Source organism: Neophocaena asiaeorientalis, unplaced genomic scaffold, assembly GCF_003031525.2.
Source record: "Neophocaena asiaeorientalis asiaeorientalis breed wild unplaced genomic scaffold, Neophocaena_asiaeorientalis_V1.1 scaffold15, whole genome shotgun sequence".
NCBI classification, from domain to species: Eukaryota; Metazoa; Chordata; class Mammalia; order Artiodactyla; family Phocoenidae; genus Neophocaena; species Neophocaena asiaeorientalis.
In genome coordinates, this window is record NW_020185328.1 from 10,250,368 (window position 1) to 10,274,037 (window position 23,670).

At 36.4% G+C, this 23,670-nt stretch overlaps 1 protein-coding gene across 3 annotated transcripts in view; it reads right to left on the bottom strand.

Moving 5' to 3' along the window:
* USP33 (ubiquitin specific peptidase 33) overlaps positions 1 to 23,670 on the bottom strand; it is a 62,020-nt gene that overhangs the window by 5,631 nt on the left and 32,719 nt on the right. Inside the window, exons 9-21 of one of the 3 annotated variants that reach the window (XM_024734578.1) lie at positions 21,710 to 21,788; positions 20,164 to 20,575; positions 17,668 to 17,808; positions 16,284 to 16,399; positions 14,946 to 15,118; positions 14,751 to 14,845; positions 13,718 to 13,751; positions 12,037 to 12,082; positions 11,411 to 11,591; positions 10,883 to 11,009; positions 9,564 to 9,733; positions 8,335 to 8,416; positions 7,582 to 7,690 (exon numbers count right to left, since the gene is read on the bottom strand). In XM_024734578.1, the coding sequence (XP_024590346.1) occupies positions 7,582 to 7,690; positions 8,335 to 8,416; positions 9,564 to 9,733; positions 10,883 to 11,009; positions 11,411 to 11,591; positions 12,037 to 12,082; positions 13,718 to 13,751; positions 14,751 to 14,845; positions 14,946 to 15,118; positions 16,284 to 16,399; positions 17,668 to 17,808; positions 20,164 to 20,575; positions 21,710 to 21,788 (1,765 nt within the window). Of the gene's footprint in view, positions 1 to 7,569; positions 7,691 to 8,334; positions 8,417 to 9,563; positions 9,734 to 10,882; positions 11,010 to 11,410; positions 11,592 to 12,036; positions 12,083 to 13,717; positions 13,752 to 14,750; positions 14,846 to 14,945; positions 15,119 to 16,283; positions 16,400 to 17,667; positions 17,809 to 20,163; positions 20,576 to 21,709; positions 21,789 to 23,670 lie in introns of those variants that run through there. The other 2 variants (XM_024734580.1, XM_024734581.1) reach the window with 2 other exon arrangements.

Below are 23,670 nucleotides of genomic sequence, written 5' to 3' on the forward strand. Positions count from 1 at the left end.
AGAATTAAAGTTTGGACTTCCTGTGATGTACAACTTATCCTTAGAGAACTGAGATTTCTGAAATGTAATGTTAGACTGATTCTGTCAGATGAATCCGTTTCATTCACAGCATTACCAGGTTTGGACACTTTCAGGACTTTCTCTTTGGCATTAGGACATTTCTTCCTTATGTGTCTAGGTGGGGGCTTTTGAAAATTGAGTTAAGTATAATCACCCCAGTTATTTAAAGGCATCTCTTTCTCTCTAGTTCTCAGAAATTAAACTGTTGCTCTCAAAGGAGTTCCACCTCTCTACTCTCTTCTAAAATACCTATTAGAAAAACATTGGATTCTGTATCTACCCAACGTGTCAAAAGTTTTGTTTTCCACCTGTTTATCCTTGTGCTTCATTTTAGGAGAAACCCTTCAATAGATCTTTCAGTACACTAATATGCTCTCCAGCAGTATTTATTCTGCCATTCAGTCAACCCATCTATTGAGTTTTGTTTTGTTTTTAGGATACAATATCCTTATGCATCTCTCTGAGAATCAATCATTTATTTTAAGGCATAACTTAGGAAGACACAATTCTTTCTAGGTATTACAAGCTATCTAAGGTTAACGCCTTCTTTAACCAACCCAAGGGTCCACATTCACTGCTCAATCCAAGCAGACACCTTCGTGCTTGCTGCTTAGTACAATGAAGGGGGCAGAGTGCTGAAATCACTATTAGTATCTGCCGCTTCCAAGCTTAAAGCCTGTGTGGTCATTTCCCATGACATTGGTCTGCTTCTTCAAACTGATCCTATCTGCTTTCTCAATTTTTCAGAAACTCCACTTAATTTCCAGTCTAGCAAGGGTACCTATTTTTGTACTCTAGTGTTCTGTTTTGTTTTTTTTAATTTTTTTTGTGGCATGCGGGATCCCAGTTCCCTGACTAGAGATGGAACCCAGGCCGCCTGCATTGGGAGCTCAGAGTCTTAACCACTGGACCGCCATGTAAGTCCTGTTATTTTTTTATACTAAGACATTGCTTTTTTTCTTTTTTTCAAAGGGGTGGTGGTAGAATAAGACAAAAAAAACCCTAGTGTTATGGAATAATTATGGACTTGCATTTTATAAAACAGCTTCATTAAAGTACAATCCACACAGTGTTAGTGTAAAGTTCAATGGTTTTCAGTAAGTTTATAACTGTGCAGCCACCAACACAATCCAGTTTAAAACACTTCTGACACTCCCAAAACTCCCCTGTGCCAGTTTACAATCAATCACTTCCTCTCAGCCCCAGGAAACCACTGACCTACTTTGTGTTTGTTTTCTTTTTAATTAATTAATTAATTTGGTTGCACTGGGTCTTCGTTGTGGTTCAAGGGCTCCTTAGCTGCAGCTCGCAGGCTCCTTAGTTGTGGCAGGTGAACTCTTAGCTCCGGCATGCACATGGGATCTAGTTCCCTGACCAGGGATCAAACCCAGGCCCCCTGCATCAGGAGCACAGAGTCTTACCAATGTGCCACCAGGGAAGTCCCTATCTTTTTCTTAGATATTTCATATAAGTGGAATTAGACATTACATAGTCGTTTTTGTCTTGTTCCTTTCACTTGGCATAATGTTCCTAAGATTCATCATATTGCTGCATGCATCAGTAGTTCTACCTTTTTTATGCTTAGTAGTATACCACAGCCTTTTTATCCATTTGCCACCTGATAGACATCAATTTCCAGTTTGGGGCAATTATGAGCAATTCTGCTCATGAACACTTGTGTACAGGTTTTTGCAGACGTAAGTGTTCATTCTCTGAAGTAAATACCTAGGAGTGAGATTGCTGAGTCATGTGCTAAGTGTTTGTTTAACCTATAAGAAATTGTCAAACTGGTTGTCATCTGGCATGTGACACCACATGCCCACCAACAGTGTTTATATGAGAATTCTAGTTGCTCTACATTTTTTTTTTTTTTTTTTTGAGGTATGCGGGCCTCTCACTGTTGTGGCCTCTCCCGCTGCAGAGCGCAGGCTCCGGACGCGCAGGCCCAGCGGCCATGGCTCACGGGCCCAGCCACTCCGCTGCATGTGGGATCTTCCCGGACCGGGGCACGAACCTGCGTCCCCTGCATCGGCAGGTGGACTCTCAACCACTGCGCCACCAGGGAAGCCCAACATTTTTGTCAGAACTTGATATTGTCCACTTCTTTATTTTAGCCATTCTAAGAAGTATGTAATGGTATCTCACTGTGGCTTTAATTTGCACTTTACTGATGACTGCTGAGAGTGTGTACCTTTTCATGTGCTTATCACTCATATCTTAAGGATAATGTATATTAAAATATTTTCTTATTTTTAAATTGGAATATCTATCTTCTTGAGTTGTACGAATTCTTTATATAATCTTATATAATCTGGATATATACAAGCCCCTTGATGATAAATGATTTACAAATGCTTAGAACTGGATTTGGGCCTACCTTCCTAACCTATAGTGTTTCTTCCAGTATCACCGTTGTTGGTCTTACTGAATGTCTCATTTCCTGAGATGATATCCCATATCACCTCTGATTATGTAACTAATTTTACACAAAATAAATGAAGCAATGGGCTCACATCCATAGAATTCACTGACTTTACCATATGGCATCACCTAAAAGTTGCTGGCCTACTGAATACTGTTTTTGTGCCCGGGTGGCAAAACACCGTGGGGTTGGTACTATCCTATAGGATGCAGTATATGCCTCAAACTAGAAACAACCCTATGGTGCTGTTTTACCCACAACCAGAAAACATGAGAGTAGGTACCAGGTAAAGGAAGTAGGAGAGTTTATCTATTACTACCTACTGACACAAAAGCTTTTTTGCTTCTAATTATCACAACCTTGGCCTCTACTACTTTAGAGGTATTAGGTTCCAAAGGGACACAACAATGATTTTACTGGACTGGAAGATGAGACACTCCTCTGGCCATTTTGGGTTTCTCATGTCACTGAACCAAGAGACAAAGTGGGTAGGGCTATATAAAAAGTAGAATAAAATGACTACTACACAACAGAAACAAGGGGAACTATGTCTGAAAATCAGGTTATACCCACTGTATTAGTTTCAGAGGGCGGCTATAGCAAATCACCACAAACTTGGTGGCTGAAACCAGATTATTTTTTCTCTCAAAGTTCTGGAGGTCAGAAGTCCAAACCAAGGTGTAGGCATGACCGTGCTTCTTGTGGAGAAGGGGAGATTCGGTTCCTTGCCTCTTCAACCTTCTGCTTTGTGCGTGTATATTCCAATCTCTGTCTTCTGTCTTCATATGGCTTTCACCTCTTCTCTCTGTGTATCTCTCCTCTGTGCATCTCTTTATAAGGGCACTTATCATTAGACTTAGGGTCCATTCAGAAAATCCAGGTTGATCTTGTCTCAAGATCCTTAATTATATATAAAAAGACCCTTTTTATAAAGTCAATTCACAGGGATTAGGACACGGAAACACCTTTTTGGGGGGCCAGCATTCAATCCACTATAAGCACCATTCAGTATTTCCATATCCACAGATTAAAAGCTCATAGCCAACTAGAGAAATCTAACACAGGCAAGACTACAAAGAGCTCAGACTCTTCAGGAACGAAGGTCTGGGTTACCTTATCAGGTAAATAACCAGCTGAAGTGCTGGATGAGAAAACAGAGAATATGGAATGGGTAGTTATAAGCTGTAGACACATACTTCTTCCTTCCCCCGTGCACTGGGTTGGCCAAAAAGTTCATTGGGTTTTAAGTAGAACTAAAAGACACCTTTTTCATTTTCACCAAGAATTTTATCGAACAATGTATTCACTAACCCAATGAACTTTTTGGCCAACCCAATACATATTTGTAAATATTTCTAAATTTGTGAAAAATTACCAATTTATATTTCCTTTCATTCCTCTATTTCATATAAGGTATGTTGTTGGTGGTTAATCTTATCGTTTATTCTTTAGCTTGCAGAATATAAAAGGGAGATTATGACTAAACTGACTGAACTAAATATGAATGATCATCATCCAGAAATGGATACACTGACTGATGGGACTTTGGGTTTTCCAAGTTTAGGGAAAGGATAAATGCTGCATCTATTGGTACATGAGCTAGCTGCATCATGTTAGGCAGAAACATGATACTATTGCTACTGTTGTTGCTGACGTATGAATGCATATGACAAGGGGGGCAAACTATACTGTATTTATTGTCTGTTAATGCATCATTTCCATTCATTCTTACACTCTCTTCTATAAGATTTCATTTTCCAGGATCGCTTGCCAGTAGTGCTCCAGATCAGTCACTGCCAATGATATATGCAATATATGGAAGGCACAAGAGAAAGAAAAACTTCCCCCACGTCCTCTGGTGGCAGTTGTGGCAGGACTGAGGCCTCCACAGATGGCACAAGTAGGCTTTTGCCACCACTTCCAAGCATCTTCCCAAGAATCCCTCATTCGGTGCCACAGGCAGCTAACATCTTTAACAGCAGCATCCTCAGGATAACCCACCAGGGTCCTGGGATTAGCGGCTTATCAAGTCTATCAAGTTTCTGAGCATTCTCCTGAGACTTGCCAGTAGTAAGCAACATAGGTAATTTCCAGAAGCTTTGTGCAATTAAAAACTTCTTTTTAGCTTTGAAACAATCTCAAACTTACAGGAAAACTCCAGTACAATACGAAGAAATTTTCTTTTCCTGGACCATTTCAGAGTAAGTTACTAAACACACAAGGACTTTTTCCTACACATTTAACACAAATGATAAAAATGTGGAAATTAACATCGATGTAATACTAGCACCTAATCCTCAGACTCCATCAAGTTTTTCTAATTGATCCAATAATGTTGTTTATAGCCAGAAGATCCAGTTCAGAATCACTTGTTGGGACTTCCCTAGCGATCCAGTGGTTAAGACTCCACGCTTCCATTGCAGGGGGTGCGGATTCGATCCCTTGTCCGGGAACTAGGATGCCACATGCCGCTCGGCCGAAAAAACAAACAAAAATCAAAAACAAGCAAGAATCACTTGTTGCATGTAACTTCATATTTCCTTTAAGGTGGCACAGTTCCTCAGTCTTGACTTTCACGATCTTGACAATTTTGAAGGTTACAAGCCAGTTGTTTTATAAAATGTCCAATTTGGGTCTGCCTGGCTTTCCTCATTTGAAACTCAGGTTATGCACTGTCTACCAAACAAGTGATGCTGTGTTCTTCTCACTGTATCCTGTCCTAGCACATGATTTTGATATATTCCACTGCTACTGATGTTCACTTTAATGACTTCATTGAGTTGGTGCCAGACTCTTCTTGCTTAGTCTTTTCTCTTCAAAATTAATACGTATTTTGTGGGGAATAAGCTGGAACTATGTTAATATTCCATTCTGCATCAGTCTTTCAATTTATTCACTTATTTATAACAGTATGAACACAATATCTCCTATTTTGTTTAATGCATTATAATACCATTATAATTTATTTTGAAGCATAAATTGTCCCAAATTTGGCAAGTAAAAGTCCCTTCAAGCTGGCTTCTGTGTACTTTTGACATTTCCCCATCATTCTTCAAAAACTTCTTTAATTTCTGGAACAGTAAGAAATTCCAAGCTCATCTTGTAATTCCCCTGCCCCAGCCCTGAAAGCAGCCATTTCTCCAAGGAGGGCTGGTTCCTTTTACTAGAGAAAGATGTTTAGAAGCCAAGATCCGAAGAGAGCTAGGTAGGCTCAATCCTACTGTAGTTATTACTGCTTCCAGGCCTTTTCAGTGCCAGAGTTAGGAAATTAACTTAGGTACATCATTTATTTCTATATATGTGCACATATACACACATTTATACCTCTATATGTATATATGTATCTAACACAGTGAGTTCACAAAGATGCCTACAATTTTAATCCAATAACAAAGAGTCCATTTTAGTTTCCTCTCTTTCAATATCTGTAACTCCCTTATCTGACAGTAAGAAATCTGGCTCTCATTACACTCATATTATCTGATCAATCCTACACATGGAATCAATCCCTCAATTTTACCACCACCACTAAGCTGTGCCGCCTCACACAGCAATCTCCAGCCAACACGGGCATCCACTGTTACATTGCCTGGGCTCCAACATCCTTGACCAGGCCCACACCACTACACAGAAGCTTTCTTTACCTTGTCTGGGCTCTGAGACCCCACTCTGAGCTGCTGTCCCCACTCCTACCTCCAGTATGGCAGCCTTCCAGATTTCTTGAAAGTCAGCTATGGTCTTCTTGATTTTCACTGCCCAGTCTTTTTAGTAGTTATTTAAGTCTTTCATTGCCTGTATTCCTATTCTACTCAAAATACTTAGAATGACTTCTGTTGATCAAACCCTAATGTATGGGACTTCCCTGGTGGTCCAGTGGTTAAGAACCCATGCTCCCAATACAGCAGGGCCGGGTTCAATCCCTGGTCAGGGAACTAGATCCCACATGCATGCCGCAACTAAGAGCTCATATGCCGCAGCTAAAGATCCTGCATGCGGCAATGAAGGTCCTGTGTGCCGCAACTAAGATCCAGCGCAGCTAAATAAATAAATAAATATTGAAAAAAAAAACCCTAATGGATATAGTCATTAGCCATTTATTTAAGCATTCATGGAATGAACTACTTCTACTATTCAACTAAAATTTGCCTCCTTATATTTAGAAAGCAAATGAGGCTCAAGCAAAGTAAATCAATCCACACCTGTAATATCTTCCTGTGTATGTGAAAATCGCTTTACTTTAGGCAAAGGCGCACACACACACACACACACACACACACACACACACAAACACCCCCTCTAAATCTATGAAAAGAAGCCTGTGGCCACAACATGGAATGTACTGTTCATCTATAATATCTGCTCAATTAACTTCTCCCCTTCTTTTACTAAAGAATCTCAATCTTCCCTTATAGAATTATCCCTCCAACAATATAATTTCAATAGAAATATCAATGAACATGCCTCTCAGGTGACTCAAACTCTAGTAGTATTCTCTACTAGGAACCCGACTAATAAATAAATGGTTGGAGCTGTATTACTGACAGCAGCACTTTGAAGAAACGTACTTCTTGCTACCCAGACAAATGGAACTATACTAGTCTTTGTCCAATAAAACCTGATTATTCAGCTCTTCCTATTGATTCTGTGATCAGACTTTCTGTTGCTTGCAATCAAGAAATGCCTCATAACATACTCACTTTGTGGGAACTAGGTATAAGTATAGAGAGTCCCCCCAAACAATATTATATTTCACAAAGGGGTGGAAGTAAAGAATGCAATCTGAGTAGATGCTTTCAGAAAAACCACTAACTTAAGGAAACTTATAATTTACCATTTCAATAAAGAGATTTCTTGCCAGTGCCAATACATAAAACAAAATTTATTACCAATCCATGAAAACAAAAACCCCCAAAAGAAGAACTTAACTCACTAGAACTATAGTCACCTGACTGGGGTCTCTCACTGTTATGAGCCCATGAGACTTAAAATGTATTACAACTCTTTCATCCAATAATTTCACTAACATCGTTCCTCTAATTGTCAGTTCTTTATCTTTATTCTAGATCATTTTTATAATTTGAAAAGCATCATTTTTTTACCCGAATAAAAATTTCCAATTCAATTTTTCTTCTTTTTTCAATTTTCTCCGCCTCAATCTGGCAAGTGTGACAAATGTACAGATGGTTGACGGCTGGTCCTCCTCCATACCTAATGCATGAAGAATTTAATAAGTATGATAATCTGGAAGTAAGCTGATGTTCTAGGAAATGTGTCCAAGTTTTAGTAAAATGTAAAAACCAAATTATCGTAAGGGCCTGATTTTATGTTTTTCAGGGTCGCAGATTTTATCAGTTTATTGACTTACTGATTCATCTGTATTTCAACTTTCCCTTACAGCTACTTTTGTTACAAAATATGTTTGTTGCAACAACATAAAGTAAAAGAAGTGGCTGTCAAAAGTTAGCATACAACGTATAAATCTTAAGTTATACAGAGCCACAGTTTTAATCAAGTTTTAATTAGAAGGAGGCTTACCCTGGCCACTAAGAATTCATAGAATGAATTATTTTCAATATTTAAGAAAAAATATTTAAGAAAAATGTCACGGCATAGTTTTAGAGATACAGATTATCAGAACATAAAACTTAGAATTAATTATCTAGACTAGGGCCACACTAGCCACAAAAGTCTCTCTACTCACACTTCAGAGTGAATAAATGAAGGAAGAAGGGAATATTCCACATAAGCAACATACAGCACAGGGAGCATATACAAAATAATCCAATCTCCTTTTAACGAATTTCACAAACTGATTTCCACAATACCATATTGTCTGATTTAAAAAAACAAACCTGCTATATAGGTTATCCCAAATGTTCTGAGGCAGCATCAATACCAGGTCTTCAATATAACTAGCTTTTCGTGGAGGAACACCTAAAAAAGTTTAAATGGGTCTGTCTCATTCTTGAATTCCGTTATATTACTTTTAACTGATTAATCACTGGCATTTTTTCCAATCATTATTCTTAAAACCTCTCCCCAAAAGGTTAAAAATTAAGTATATGTTCCTAAAGATGAACGTATTTCTTGAAATAGAGAAAAATAAGTTAACCAAGATGTTCAAGTACTTAACTTACATAAATCTTTACTAAGCCTTGACTGTGTATTGGAGCAAGCCAGAGATAAATCAGAGACAATCTTTCCTTCATGGAGCTTATGAGCTAGCAGTAGAAATGAAGAATTTATATGAATAACCATAATAAAAGGCAGGCACAGATAAATGCCATAAAAGGATTATAGGGAGATTTGGAACCGGAAGAGACTTAAGTTATTAGCTCAAGTAGGGAAATAATAAGAGAAAAATTCACATACAGAAATATTTTCAAAAAAAGAAAAAAGAAAGAAATATTTTCAAGGTTTAGATTTCTAAATCCAATATAGGACATTTCTACTATCTCTTGTGGTTTCACTGCAAAAATAATTAATTAATGAGAATATCAAGTCTTCAACCATGAAATTTAATTAAGGTGTCACACTAAGGTTGTCATGGAAACAAGCACTAACACAGTCACAAAGGCATAAATTACATTTAGCAAATAACTGCATGAGGTTTTTTTGTTAAACTCCGAGTACGTTTTCATAGTTAGGAAAAGAGCCAGCTATTCATTTAGACAAAAGGGATAAGAGCCACGGATACAGTTGGAGCTGCATGTCTCTCAGCTGAGAAAAATGATGGGCAATAGAAGTGTTCACTGCACCATAATTACCTGTTTATGCATCTGTCTTTACTATGAAATTAAAGCTATGCAAATAGAAATAGTGTTTCTGGTACTTTCAGGCTCTAGCACAGGGTTTGGAACAGGTACTCAGTAAATATCTGTTCTATGAAAAGGCTACAGATTGCCTATAATTAGAAGAAAAAGCTAATTTCTGAAACCACAGCAAAATAAACACCTTTAAGTTGGAATGTAGATGGGGAAATGGAAAATAAATGGAAGAGGAAAATTCTTGGCTCTTTCCCTATTTGTAAATTATTTAACAGCAAATCCCTGCCACTACTTTCCATTACAGAGTTTCTTACCTCCATGAATACAGAGAAAATCATTATTTGAAATAGGGCCAGGTTCAGCAAAGGTCTTAAATTTATTTAGCCACTGTCGAGAAATATAAAACTGAAGGAGACTTGGTTCCATTATGTTCAACAAATTTGATATCCTCCGCCTCTCTTTTTGTGCTTCTTCACTGCTCTTCCTATTAAGGGACAGTGATTCATTAAATTCAATATGCATTTTACTCCATTAGATTAGTAAGTGGATTTTTCCGCTCACTTATTATTAGACTTAGCACACACATTAACACAGTCATCCCTCTATATCCCTGGGGGATTGGTTCCAGGACCCTTGCAAATACCAAAATCTGTGGATGCTTAAGTCCCTTATATAAAATGGCGTAGCATTTGCATATAAGCTATGCACAGCCTCTCATATACTTTAAATCATCTCTAGATTACTTATAATACCTAAAAAATGTAACTGCTATGCAAACACTGGTAAATACAGCATAAGTGGTATGTAGATAGTACTGGTGTGCAATTTTAAGTTTTGCTTTTTGGAACTTTCTGGAATCTTTCCCCCCCAATATTTTCAATATGCCGTTGGTTGAATCCTCGGATGTGGAACCAATGGATATGGAGGGTGGACTGTACTGTGAATCTTGTTAGGTCTTGAAAATTATTCATGAGAAATATACTTTGTTCCACCCTGCCCCCACTACATTACACACTCTAGGGGTGATACTATATCTTAACTACTAGTATCCACATAACTATTGCTATAGAACAGACATTCAAATGATTGTTAATAAGATCTAAACAGTTAATCTGCTTTCCTGTTTTAGTAGTTATTACAATCTTTTAGAAGATACTAAAAGGTACCAAGGATTTATTTTTATATTAATACCTTTTGTTTTCTTTTAATTTTTATTTTGGCCATGCCGCGTGGCATGCAGAACTTCCCTGACCAGGGATTGAACCCATGCCCTCTGCATTGGAAGCGCGGAGTCTTAACCACTGGACCACCAGGGAAGTCCAATACCTCCTTTATTAGCTATGTTAGGAGAAAATTCCTACTGTCAGTGCCTAATTTTTAAAATTAAAACCAGTCTTTCTAAAACAAAATATATTCCTTTGCCCTTCAACTAAATGACTTACCATTCTCTTAACAAAAGATCATTCTGCATGCAACCTTTCACTTTTACTCACATAATGAAATGAGAGTAAAGCGATTTCTAATCTTTACTCAGAAATCCACTTTGAAAGTCTTAGAAGTCACTGTTAACCTCAACATGAGATGTTCTGTCATATTTGTCAAAACAGCCTATCCAGGAGAGTTATTTCCTCACCTGTAGAAGAGAACATAAGCTTCTGCATTTTGTACAGTAGATTCTGAAACTTCAGTGACACTTTGGTCATCAAATTCATACCAGAGATTATTTAAATTGTTTCGGCAGTAGGCAATATAGTGTCCACCTGAATTTAAGCAGAAAAAATTTAAATAATTTCAGTAATAAAAAGATATAGCAAGAACTATCTTCGTATTCTTTCCAGTAGATACCCTTACCACCACCACTTGAGGAAATGAAAATCAGGACAGAGAACGTAATCTTAAAAACCCAGTGTAAAAATAATCATGTTTAAGTCCTTATTATTTATCTTTACATAAAACATAATTTCCAGTATTTTAAACTTCAGAGTAAAATTATTCAATTTCCTAAAATTTCTGACATGTTTTTAATAACCAAAATAAAATAATTAATAAAAATCTACTTTTATACTTTTTTCTTTTGTTCAATCGGGTCTTGTTTAAGAGATCAATTCAGATGTTTCTTTTCTTTAAAATCTAAAAACATATGTCAAACTTGGATACTTACTACTTGCAGTTCCATGGTGACAAATGACTGACAGAAGATCATAGGTAACAATTTGAGCTGGACTATCTTTAGCAAGAAATGGCTGAAGATCCAGGCCTTCCAGTGGAAATGAAACATGGGTACTAATTTTGGTGGAAAACATCAGTTCATGTCTGAATCTTTTAAGATGGATGCACAAAATCTTTTTAAAAGAGAAACATAGGATTATTTAAAATTCTACTGTTTCATATGCTGCATAAAAGAGTCTATTAAATATACATATTGTCAAGATTAAACATTACCCTGCAATTCTGATAACCTGATTCCAGAGACGTTAAAATGTGGAAATGATGAAACATGGTACTTGCTAAGTTCATAGCTACTGGCTTCTCCAATTTTACACTTTATGCCTGCAAGACCCTACAGTATCTGATTAAACGGTGTTCAACACAGTTTTACTGCTAAGGGCACTTTACTTGGTGTGCAACTCAATATTTAAAAAATGGATAATCTTAATAGGGTATACACAGCCACTGGTCAATAGAACCATTCCATTCTTCGACCAAAGCTAAAGAATTTACTACACTGTGTTATATTAATACCTTACCTATCACATAAAATAAATTAAATTGTGATAAAGCCCATACCTCAGGAAACTTTTGTACTTTACAAAACTTTACTCCATTCCTCAATCTAAGGGGTGAAAAGAGAAAACCAATTTTAATAAACCTGTTTCCCATACAAATCTACAAAACCTTTAGTATTTTCAAATATACAGCAAAATCTTTTAGAAAATGCAGAAATAAAGGTATCAGACTAAAAATGCTTACTACTGAATTATACACTACCAATTAAAAAAATACTAATAAAACACTGGAACCCCTTATTGTAAAAAAATTATTTAAATTAAGACATCAGTAATAAAAATTTAGAGTTGTATAATTCTTTGATGAAAATTTTCTACTATCTATGGCCTGGCTATGCCTTTATAACATTCAGGTATCACGTAAAACTGGGTAAAATAAAATCCCAATTTTATAGAATTGGTTGGTCAGGTCAATATATTACAACCTTTATTCCTAAATGTGAAAACAAATAACTTAAAATAGTGAGGTTATTATTAATAATCAAAAAAAATTTTTTTTCGGCCACACCACGTGGCTTGTAGGATCTTAGTTCCCCAACCAGTGATGGAACCTGGGCCCTCGGCAGTGAAAGTGCAGAGTCCTAACCACTGGACTGCCAGGGAATTCCCAATAATCAATATTAATTTATACTTGACAGATCTCTACTCTGGATTCTGGGGTAGATGCAAGTTCTTTTCCATCTTCACTATTATCTTTTTCCTAGTTGGCACTGTTTTTCCAAGAAAGATTCCCCCTCTGGGCCAACTCAGTCTTCAGCTATCAGCTGTGGCTTCAAGGACAAACTGATAATAAATACTTTCCAATTCACTAGAGGTGTACTTTTTTCTAGAAAGTGCAAAGCAGCTTTTCTTCCTTATTGACCTAACAATATACTATTCCTTTTTGTAATGAAGAAGACCAACAGCTGCAGATCAACATTTCCCTGGGTTTTTGACAAAAGCCAGAAGTTTGTATTATGAAGACTCTATTAATAGATCTTATTCGGAGGCCATTATTTTTCTACCAGAGAGACTCAGAAAAATTTTCCCGTTCACTCTACCTCAGACATATTTGCTTTCAATTCTCCATTTACTTTTCTTTTCTAACTCATCAACAAGAAGCCTTAAAAGCCTAAACTTATTACAAGATAGAAAAAGGCAGCTAGTAGTAGATATAAAGAAATAAAATCATACTTTTCTTAACTGTCTTCTTTATTCGGCCCTCATACAGCAGGTAACATTAGAGATGGTATAACCTTTCTGAATTTTACACAAACTTGAAACTATGTACCTTTATAGTCACTTTCACTTCCTAAATCTAGCCTGTTAAGGTGGTAAGCCAGAAAAGAATATTGTGTTATTTATGATGACAGAATTAACCTATGTAATAAAAATATATGTTATATATCCTAGTATATATTTACAACATATTTGGAAAATGTTTTATGCAAAATTACATACTTATTTTATATCTTAAAATACACTGTCACATCTTAGCTAAGCCGATTAAATTTGTTAAATTTTTAACCTCAGATTTGTTTTGCAGAACAACCAGTCATTTTTTACTAGGACAAAGCTTACTGGCCTTTATATTTTTCTAAATAAAACGGAAAATTAACCCTACATGCCCAATTCAAATTACCAAGAAAAATACCATTTAAAGTACAAAACATGCAATTGAAAGCATTGCCAATGACACTTACTTTTTGCATTTTTCACAACTGTACATATTGTCACCTGAAAACAGAACAGATCTGGTTATTCCTCTCAAACTAAAAGCAAGTTATTTTCTTTTGGTTCTGCAATTCTTTGAGCTTGCAATGCTGAACCAGTAGAACAGTAACACAAGGCTCACATTTTTTAGTCTCTGCTCGAGTCAGCACGTTTACCACACCTACAACACCCTTTACCTGCTCTTTTTTCAACCTTGAAGGCGTATCTCAAATAACATCCTGTACACTTATTAACTCAACAAAATTTACTGACTGCTTGTTATATGTCCAAGCAAGGTGCTGGACACACAAAAATAGTGAAGGCTTGGATCTTAAATACTATGGAGAAATTCAGACTAATCCAGATATACAAGTAAGTTTTTTATATTTTGGTTGAATTTTCTCTTTTTTCAATCCCAGAGGAGATTTTAGACACTTCATATACCGTATTGTCTAGTACTATAGGAATTTTTATCAATTATTTCAGGATATTATTTATAGTGTTTATGTTGTCATGGTAGATACTGGCACTATGGCAATATGGGCAAGTACTATTTGAGCTGCCTCAGAATTCAGCTTTGGGCTTCCCTGGTGGCGCAGTGGTTAAGTATCCGCCCGCCAATGCAGTGGACACTGGTTCGAGCCCTGGTCCAGGAAGATCCCACATGCCGCAGAGCAACTAAGCCCGTGCGCCACAACTACTGAGCCTGCATGCACTCTAGAGCCCGCAAGCCACAACTACTGAGTGCACATGCCACAACTGCTGAAGCTCGCACGCCTACAGCCCGTGCTCCGCAACAAGAGAAGACACCACAGTGAGAAGCCCGCACACCGCAAAGAAGAGCAACCCCCTCTCGACGCAACTAGAGAAAGCCCACACACAGCAAGGAAGACCCAACACAGCCAAAAATAAATTAAAAAAAAAACTCAGCTTTTATGAATACATTCTATATTTTGTCCCACTAGTATTTTAGATCACTCACAACAGTTTAGCCATAGATGAAAACTATTTCGTATTTCTTACCTTTTAGTTCATCTCTGGCGAAGAAGGCAGCAAGACAATCTTGCAAGGTTACTATTGGACCCCAAAACCAGCTAGGGACACATGAGACAACAAACCTGAAACATTATTGATAGAAAAAAGAAAGGAAATGTTCTGCCAGTACAGCAGAAACAGCAGTTTTAACAATCAACTAATACAAAGAAAACACATACATACCTCTTCACATATTCCATGAAAAAAGCTATCCACCCTTGTGGAGCATATGCTTCGCCACATGATCCTGCTTTGACTATAGATGTTGGATGACTTGATGAATGCAGCTTAGCAAGGTCTTCCTTGCCAGGAATCGGCAAGGACAGATCTTGAAAGGTCTCGAGGGTTACAGACACCTAAAATTGTTTTGTGTTTTAACAATGGGATGAAAATAATCCAGCACAAACATTTGAGGATAGATTTTAGACGGCAAAGATCAAAGCAAATTATAATAAGAAAAAAACAAAAAAGCAAACTGCTTTTTATATAGTAAAAAAAGCTAAAATAGTAATAACGAAAGCAAAATTGCTTTGTACCAGGTGCTGTTCTAAATTTAATCTTCACATAAACCTTATGAGGTAACTACTAACATCCCCATTAGTCAAGGACATTGCAGTAAAGAGAAGTATCTCACACACAGCCACTGTAGCCTGAGTTCCAGACTGTTAAGCACTACTACATTTATTTTTGAAAATGACGTCTAGTGATAGTTTTTAAATATAGCTTAAAAAACAAGATGCGAAACCTAAACAGCTGAAAACATTTCAGGATAATTCCATTTAAATATCTGGTACCAAAATAGCCTACATTAAGATAACCCTATTGAAAACCCTTAGATTTGACTTAATTCTAACACAATAACTGAAAACTTACTTTGGGGTTTTTTTTGGTTTTTTTTTTGAGATAGTTCATTTTACATTCATCTTAATTATATTCATCACTGCACTGAAGTAAAACTGTTCTTAAGAAAACCTCTAGGAAACTCAGGAATTTAGAGGTATTATTAAAAATCTCATGATGATTTTAATTCACGCTCTTGTTGATGAACCTGATACTACTTTTATTATCTGAATCCAAACTTAACATGGGAAAATATTTATAAGCCATACAACCAAGTGGAGAAGATACATACATAGCCCTGTGCCTGTGAATAACAACAGTTTCCTACTAATTTCATCAGCCTTGGGAGAATATGCAAGTGTTACAAATTCTCGTTGCTGAGCAACATATCTCCTTTGTATGTGACCAGAGATGAAGAACTGAGTTAATTCTTCCTGCTAAATGCATGCCTGTTCAGTGACAGGTCAAGACCCATCCTTAAATCAGTATGTTACTATTGCTTCCAAAAAACAAGTTCTACTCCTAGAATCAATTTATATTTCTTCAAACACAAGAAATACATGTATAATCATCAACAACAAGGAAAAGACATTAAACTTTCACACCATTTTGTCAGGTTTTTTTTTTTAAAAAGAGCATTTGACAGAAATTTCCTGTGTATTATACTTCTTTCATACTCACCCTATCACAAGTCAGACACTGCACTGAACTAATGATTGTTCCATCAAATATGTCTGAAATAACACTCCGGTATTTCTTGTGCTGTTTTTTTCTCTTTGGAGATGATGCAGACTGAGCTAGGATTGAAAAACAAGCACAGAAATTTTTTTAGAAATCAAAGTAGTCCCTTTAGCATTTTTTTCTGAAATCTTTTAACAGCAAAATTACTATGCTGAAGAAATTTGTCAAAATACCATTCAAACGCATTACCTAAAGAAAACACACACACACACACACACACACAAACCTCAAAGAGAAACCATGATGAAATAGAAAGTATTCAGCTTCCCATCTTGACTTCAACCAGAATAGTTTTGCTTTTACTTATTTGTTTTTGCTCCCAAGTAAGGCTTTATTTGAAGAAAGGATTCTATTAAGCTTTGAGAGTTCTTTATATATTTTATATACAAGTCCTTTGTCAGCTATGCAATTTGCAAATATTTTCTTCCAATCTTATCTTTTCATTCTCTTAATGGTGTCTTTTGCCAAGAAAGATTTTAATTTTTTTTCTTTTACGGATCATGCTTTTGATGTCTTTGATGTTTTTAAAGAATTCTAACACAAGGTCATGAAAACTCTTATAAGAGTTTTACAGTTTTACATTTTATAATACTGGAACTCTCATACATAGCTGGTCGGAAAGCAAAATGATACAGCCACTCCGAAAAACAATTTCATACAACATTAAGCATAAAACTAACATAAAACCCAATAACCCCACATCCAGGTGTTTACCCTAAACAAATGAAAATTTATGTTCATACAGAAACCAGTACATAAATGTTTATAGCAACATTATTCATAATTGCCAAAAACTGGAAACAAATTCAAGTATTTGTCAGTGAATGAATAAACAGTAGTACAGTCACACAATGAAATATTACTCAGTAATAAAAAAGAACTATTCAGACCTGCGACATGACTGTATCTCAGATTCATTACGCTAAGTGAAAGCAGCCTGTTTCAAAAGACTACGTCTGTATGATTCTCTTTATATGACATTCTGCAAAAGGAAAAACAATAGGAATAGAGAACAGATTCACAGGGCTGGGGCTTTGGGAGGAGTAGTGGGAGGGTCTGGTAGTATAAGGGAATTCTTTGGGGTACTGGAGCTGTTCTATATTCCGTTTGTGGTGATGGTAACAATCTGTGCACATGTTGTAACTCAGACCCCTACACCAAAAGAGTGAATTCTGTTGTATGTAAATTTGTGCCACACACACACAAAAATTTTAAATCATGGTTGTGTAAAACTATGCTGTCAATTTAAAAAGCTTGAATAATATTTCATAATTAACACTTTAAACTATCAAAGCAAAGGAACCTAAATAACTGAAACTTCTACCTTTTTTGTGTGTGGGTGCCAATCCTGGCCACAAAGTGCCTGATTTCGGAGGGCTTGCTGATAAACGTGGGTTAACACCTTCACTTGATGGGAGGGTCTGTGATGTAGACAGCTCATTCAAATGGACATCAGTAATATATTCTGTAATATTTAAAATTTGTATTATTACATTAAATAGTAAAATTATTCCACCTGTCAAATAAAGCTATCTTCATCTGAGATTTTGAACACAACTCACATTAATAAATGTCAGGTAAAACACCTGATAGACATTAGGCTTGCTAAGCAAACTAACAGTGATTTTCCCCCTAGGAATCTAATTAACGTTTATAACACATTACTGTTGTAGGCAATCCAGAAACTGTGCAAATATAAGTGTGGAAATATAAAGCCAAAGAGGATCATATTTGTCCTTAGTATTTAAAAAACAAAAGCAATTTAGGGCAGTTTTTTAGAAAGCTTTAAAACTATATGGGAGAAAAAGAGATTATCCTCCCAAACTGACATAGTAAGCAAAATCTAACAAGAAATTTAGGCATAAAGTAATTATAAATTATTTTACTCTGTTATAAAAGGAAATAAAACCCTCTGTCAGAAAAAAACACCTTTTTTGGAATTAAATTATGAATCAAGAAAATACAAGCTCTATGAGAGCTATCTTGATTTGCTGTTGGATTCCTAGTACATAACATATATTCCAGGGCAAGGGACTGCTCAAAAAGTATTTGAGTGAACAAAAGAGAATTGTACATAACAGACCCTGAAACAGAATGATTTCAGGGATTTTTCCAGATAATGCAAAATAAATGACTTTTATTACTGTCACAGAGGCATTTCTCATTATCCCAACCATGACTAAAAGCAGACTGCATAATATTGGGGGAAGAAAGAGGAGGAGACTCGCTCTAGCCTTTCAGAAGGGAATAAAGTTAATATCATCTAGGTCAGGGATTGGCAAATGATTCCTGTAACAGACCAGATAGTAAATATTTTAGGTTTTGCATGTCATATACGGTCTTTGTCACATTTTTCAATCAGAAAATGTAAAACCTCAGATCCCTGATCCAGGTCATCAATTAGTTACTAATTGTAAGAATAAACTTGCTATGGAGCAATAAAGAACCAGTAGGTCAAGTAATCAGGCTTAATCAGGCTTTTGATGAGGAAAGGCTAGACAGCAGACGGCTAAGTCTTTCAATACTGAAATTTCACATACCTATTGACTAAACAACTTCTAACCACATCTAAACTTCTAAACATAACATCAGTATAATCAAGGAGCCTAACACGTTTTCCTGACTAGAAGGCATTTATGCACTGCACATGGGTGAACCACAAGTATTCCTGTGGTTAAGGAAATATCCTTCTCCTCCAGAAAAAATGTGGGGTTCAAAAACGTAAGTAAATTGTTTAGTAGTTCCTACTCTTCAGTAATTACAAAAGATAAATTTTTTATGTTCCTTGTCTGCCACTTATTTTAAGGTCAGAGAATCTGAACCTCTGATGGTTTAATTTGATGTGCTTTGGAGAATTAAATACCACATTAAGCTAACACAAGTTAACCCTAGAAGAAATAAATGTAAAATGCAAAGCAACCTAGCTCAACTATCTTTCATTTGGCCACTTGCTCTTTCCCACAGGAACAATGACATGTATAATGGTATAATCTATCGTAACAGGGTTCATTATAGTTAATTAAACTCCTATGCCAAACATACACCAAGTATTTCATAGCTGATATGACTCCAATGACAGCAATCTAAATCTAACAGTCTACAATTTGGATTATTTTGCTATTTTGCAGATCTCAACTGAATCTGCTTTAAATGACATTAACTTAACACTCACATGCAAATAGTACTAAACTCTACTAGTCAGAAAGCCCAAAAGTAACATCTATTTAATACCCTCTTTCTTTCAATTAGTATGGTTGAACTATAATGTCATATACTACACACAAAATATTAAGCTAAAGCTATTAATTATTCTATTTCATTTTTATTATGCTAAATATAAACTGTGAACATTAACACGTAAATTAGAAATGTATTCTAAAGTCACATGTCAGGCTAATTCCGCTCTCCCCCAAATCAGAAAATGGTAAAATTACAAATATCATCTTAAATATAAACATATCTTGGGGCTTCCCTGGTGGCGCAGTGGTTGAGAGTCTACCTGCCTATGCAGGGGACATGGGTTTGTGCCCTGGTCCGGGAAGATCCCACATGCCGCGGAGTGGCTGGGCCCCTGAGCCATGGCCGCTGAGCCTGCGCGTCCAGAGCCTGTGCTCCGCAACGGGAGAGGCCACAACAGTGAGAGGCCCACGTACCACCCACACACACACACACACACCCACACACCCACACAAAATTATATATATATATGTATATGTATATATGTGTGTGTGTATATATATATATATATATATAAAAACACATCTTGCACCCTTTGTCTAAAAATGAAACACTATCATTTGAAAATTATAAAAATTGTCACCTGAAGCTCTGCTGTGTATTTGCACTTTGACAGTTTCCTGATTGTTCAAGTCAACTGTTTCAGACACAGAGTCTCTATCTAATTCTCCTTCAGAATTCACTTTATTAATCTTATTGCACATCTTCTCTTTTTGCCAATCTTTTGACATTTCTGAATTGTTTTCATCATCCTGAATTAACATTGTTGTTTCATTATTATCTTCAGAAAAGCTTCTAGACCCATTTTCATTTTCGGCTTTATCACTGCTGCTACAAGATTCACAAGACTGAAAATCTGCATCTGACTGGCTCTTGTCTTCCTCCATGGTCTCCTCAGTCATTATAGTTTGAGGATCCTCTTCTACTTCCATGACCTGTTCTTTCAGTTCTTCATGAAGCAGATCCATTAAACATCGAAGGAATTCTTGAGCATCCTAATATATAAGCAACATAGATATTACCATTTCATTAAAAAATACATGTATGTAGAAATGAGAAAATATACAAAATGTGGTTAGCAACTGATTTCTAAATGTGTAGCATTATACTAAGGAAATACAACTTTGTAGACATAAGGCATTGGAGGGATAGGAAGCACTAAGTTCTAAAAAGTTATGTAAATAAAACAAAAGTAATTAAAAAACTGAACATGTATTTCAATTAAAACTAAAAAAAACAATAAACAACAGCAACAAAAAACTGAAGATGATCTGGAGGTCAGCTTTAGTACTGCTGCTATTTTAAAAAACTTGAGTAAGGATTTGCCTCATCTGACAATAACAATTGAGAGAGCTATCCTAAATTCAAGTATAAGTTTGGCTTAAAACTAAAGCTTTATCCAATTTTGCACTATATCTCAAAAATCCTTGATCAACCTAGAATGTTTATTGAAAATACAAATTCGTAGGCCCCAACTTATGTCTACCAAGTCTCTGTGATCCAGGAATTTGCAACAGAAAAAGTTAACAGAGAACAGGTATTGTTTTGAAAAAGAAACACATGTGAGGACCAGGTATTAACATGAAAAAACATTATATAAAGTACAATAATTGAAACTGCCATTGGTGTCAATCCAAAAAATTACAGGTCGATGAAACAGATTAGAAAGCCCAGAAACAGACCTTATTATACATTAATGTAAGCATCAAATTAATAAAGAAGAAACTTTTAAAACCAGATAAGAAAATTCTTAAATCTGTACTTTCGTACAATTTGTTAGCTGTTTGTGAAAAATTAAATTTGGATTATATTGTAATGTGAAATAAATGACACATGTCTAAAGAACTTTTTTTAATTAAATCAGAAAATACAGGTAAAATTTATCTCTGGATGTGGAACTTTTCAAAGCTAAAAGCGCTAGAATATACTGACATATTTAAACACCCCCAAATTTAAAATTTCTAGAAAAATATGAAATTAAGAGAAAAGTGGAAAAATGTAAGCCAAAAATATGATATGGGGTTATTATTCTTAGAATAGTAAATGAGTATATAATAGCATAATGCATAATAGCATTCTGCAAATGTATTAAAGATTAATATTATGAATAAAGAGCAATAAAGACGTACCTGCTGAGAATACCCCCGAAATGTTGGATTTACAGTTTTAATTCCTTGAAACAGATTAGTAGGCACAACAAATCCTGGCCTGAGGAAGAGAACAGTTTTAGGAAGAAATCTGTGATTTTTAGTTTTTATTTTAGAAATGAGCAATCAGGGACTTCCCTGATGGTCCAGTGGTTGAAAATCCACCTTCCAATGCAGGGGACACAGGTTTGATCCCTGGTCAGGGAACTAAGATCCCACATGCCGTGGGGCAACTAAGCCCACGCTCCAAAACTAAGGAGCCCACGTGCCACAACTAAAGAGCCCGCATGCTGCAACTACAGAGCCCAAGTGCTCTGGAGCCCATGCAACACAACTAAAGAGTCTGTGTGGTACAACTACTGAGCCCGCACACTCTGGAGCCTGTGTGTCACAACTAGAGAGAAGCCTGCGTGAGCAATAAAGACCCGACACAGCCAAAAATAAATAATAATAATTTAAAAAAGAAACGAACAATCAAAAATTCAAAGAGTTAAACTGAAAAGTATTTGTGTTTCAGAAAATCATCCAAGGGCTTCCCTGGTGGCGCAGTGGTTGAGAGTCTGCCTGCCGATGCAGGGGACACGGATTCGTGCCCTGGTCTGGGAAGATCCCACATGCCACGGAGCAGCTAAGCCCGTGAACCACGGCTGCTGAGCCTACGCGTCCAGAGCCTGTGCTCCGCAACGGGAGAGGCCACAACAGTGAGAGGCCCGCGTACTGCAAAAAAAAATAAAAAGAATCATTCAAAACTGCCCAATACTGGGACTTCCCTGGTGGTCCAGTGGCTGAGACTCTGCACTCCCAATGCAGGGGACCCAGGTTTGATCCCTGGTCAGGGAACTAGCTCCCACATGCCGCAACTAAGAACCAGCACAGCCAAATAAACAAAATAAATAAATATTTTTTTAAAAAAGAGGGCGTGTGTGGTGGTGGTGGGACAAATTGGGAGATTGGGGTTGACATATATACACTAATATGTATAAAATAGATAACTAATAAGAACCTGCTGTATAAAAAAATAAAATGAAATTTAAAAATACAGGGACTTCCCTGGTGGCACAGTGGTTAAAGAATCTGCCTGTCAATACAGGGGACACGGGTTTGAGCCCTGGTCCGGGAAGATCCCACATGCTGCGGAGCAACTAAGCCCATGCGCCACAACTACTGAGCCTGCACTCTACAGCCCACGAGCCACAACTACTGATGCCCGCGCACCTAGAGCCTGTGCTTCGCAACAAGAGGAGCCACCACAACGAGAAGCCAGTGCACCACAACAAAGAGTAGCCCCTGCTCACCACAACTAGAGAAAGCCCGCGCACAGCAATGAAGACCCAACATAGCCAAAAATAAATAAATTGATGAATTAATTTTTAAAAAAAGAAAAAAAGATTGCCCCTTCATTTAAAAAAGAAAACAGTGAGAAAAAAAAGAGAAAAGCAAACAAAAAAATTGCCTAATATTATGCTTCACAGGTTCATCAAAATAGCTTATTTTTTATATTTAAGCTACGTAATTTATTGTTCTCCTCCCTAATGAAATGATTATGCTCTACTATATGATTTTTCAAAAAACACTTCTAATTACTTAAAATAATATTTTAATTACTTAAAATTCCTGGGATAAGTATATCTAGTACACTATCTAAATAAAAATTTTAAACCAGCCATCAAATACTCATGAAAACAAAAATGAAAAGTAAACCAGATGCAAGATTTAATCACTTAAAATTCTGTACTATAACACTTCTGAAGTTTAGTAAACTTCCAAGAATATTAAGTTTATAGTTGCAGGGCAAAGAAGCTTAAACATAGCAGTTAAGGGTTAGTTCTAGCTATGCAGTAAGGAACTTAGAAACGTTAGAACCCTTGGCAGCAATGGGTAATACCCAATAGGGATAAATGACGAGAGAATTCTGTCTCTTGAATATTAGAAATGTGAATGAT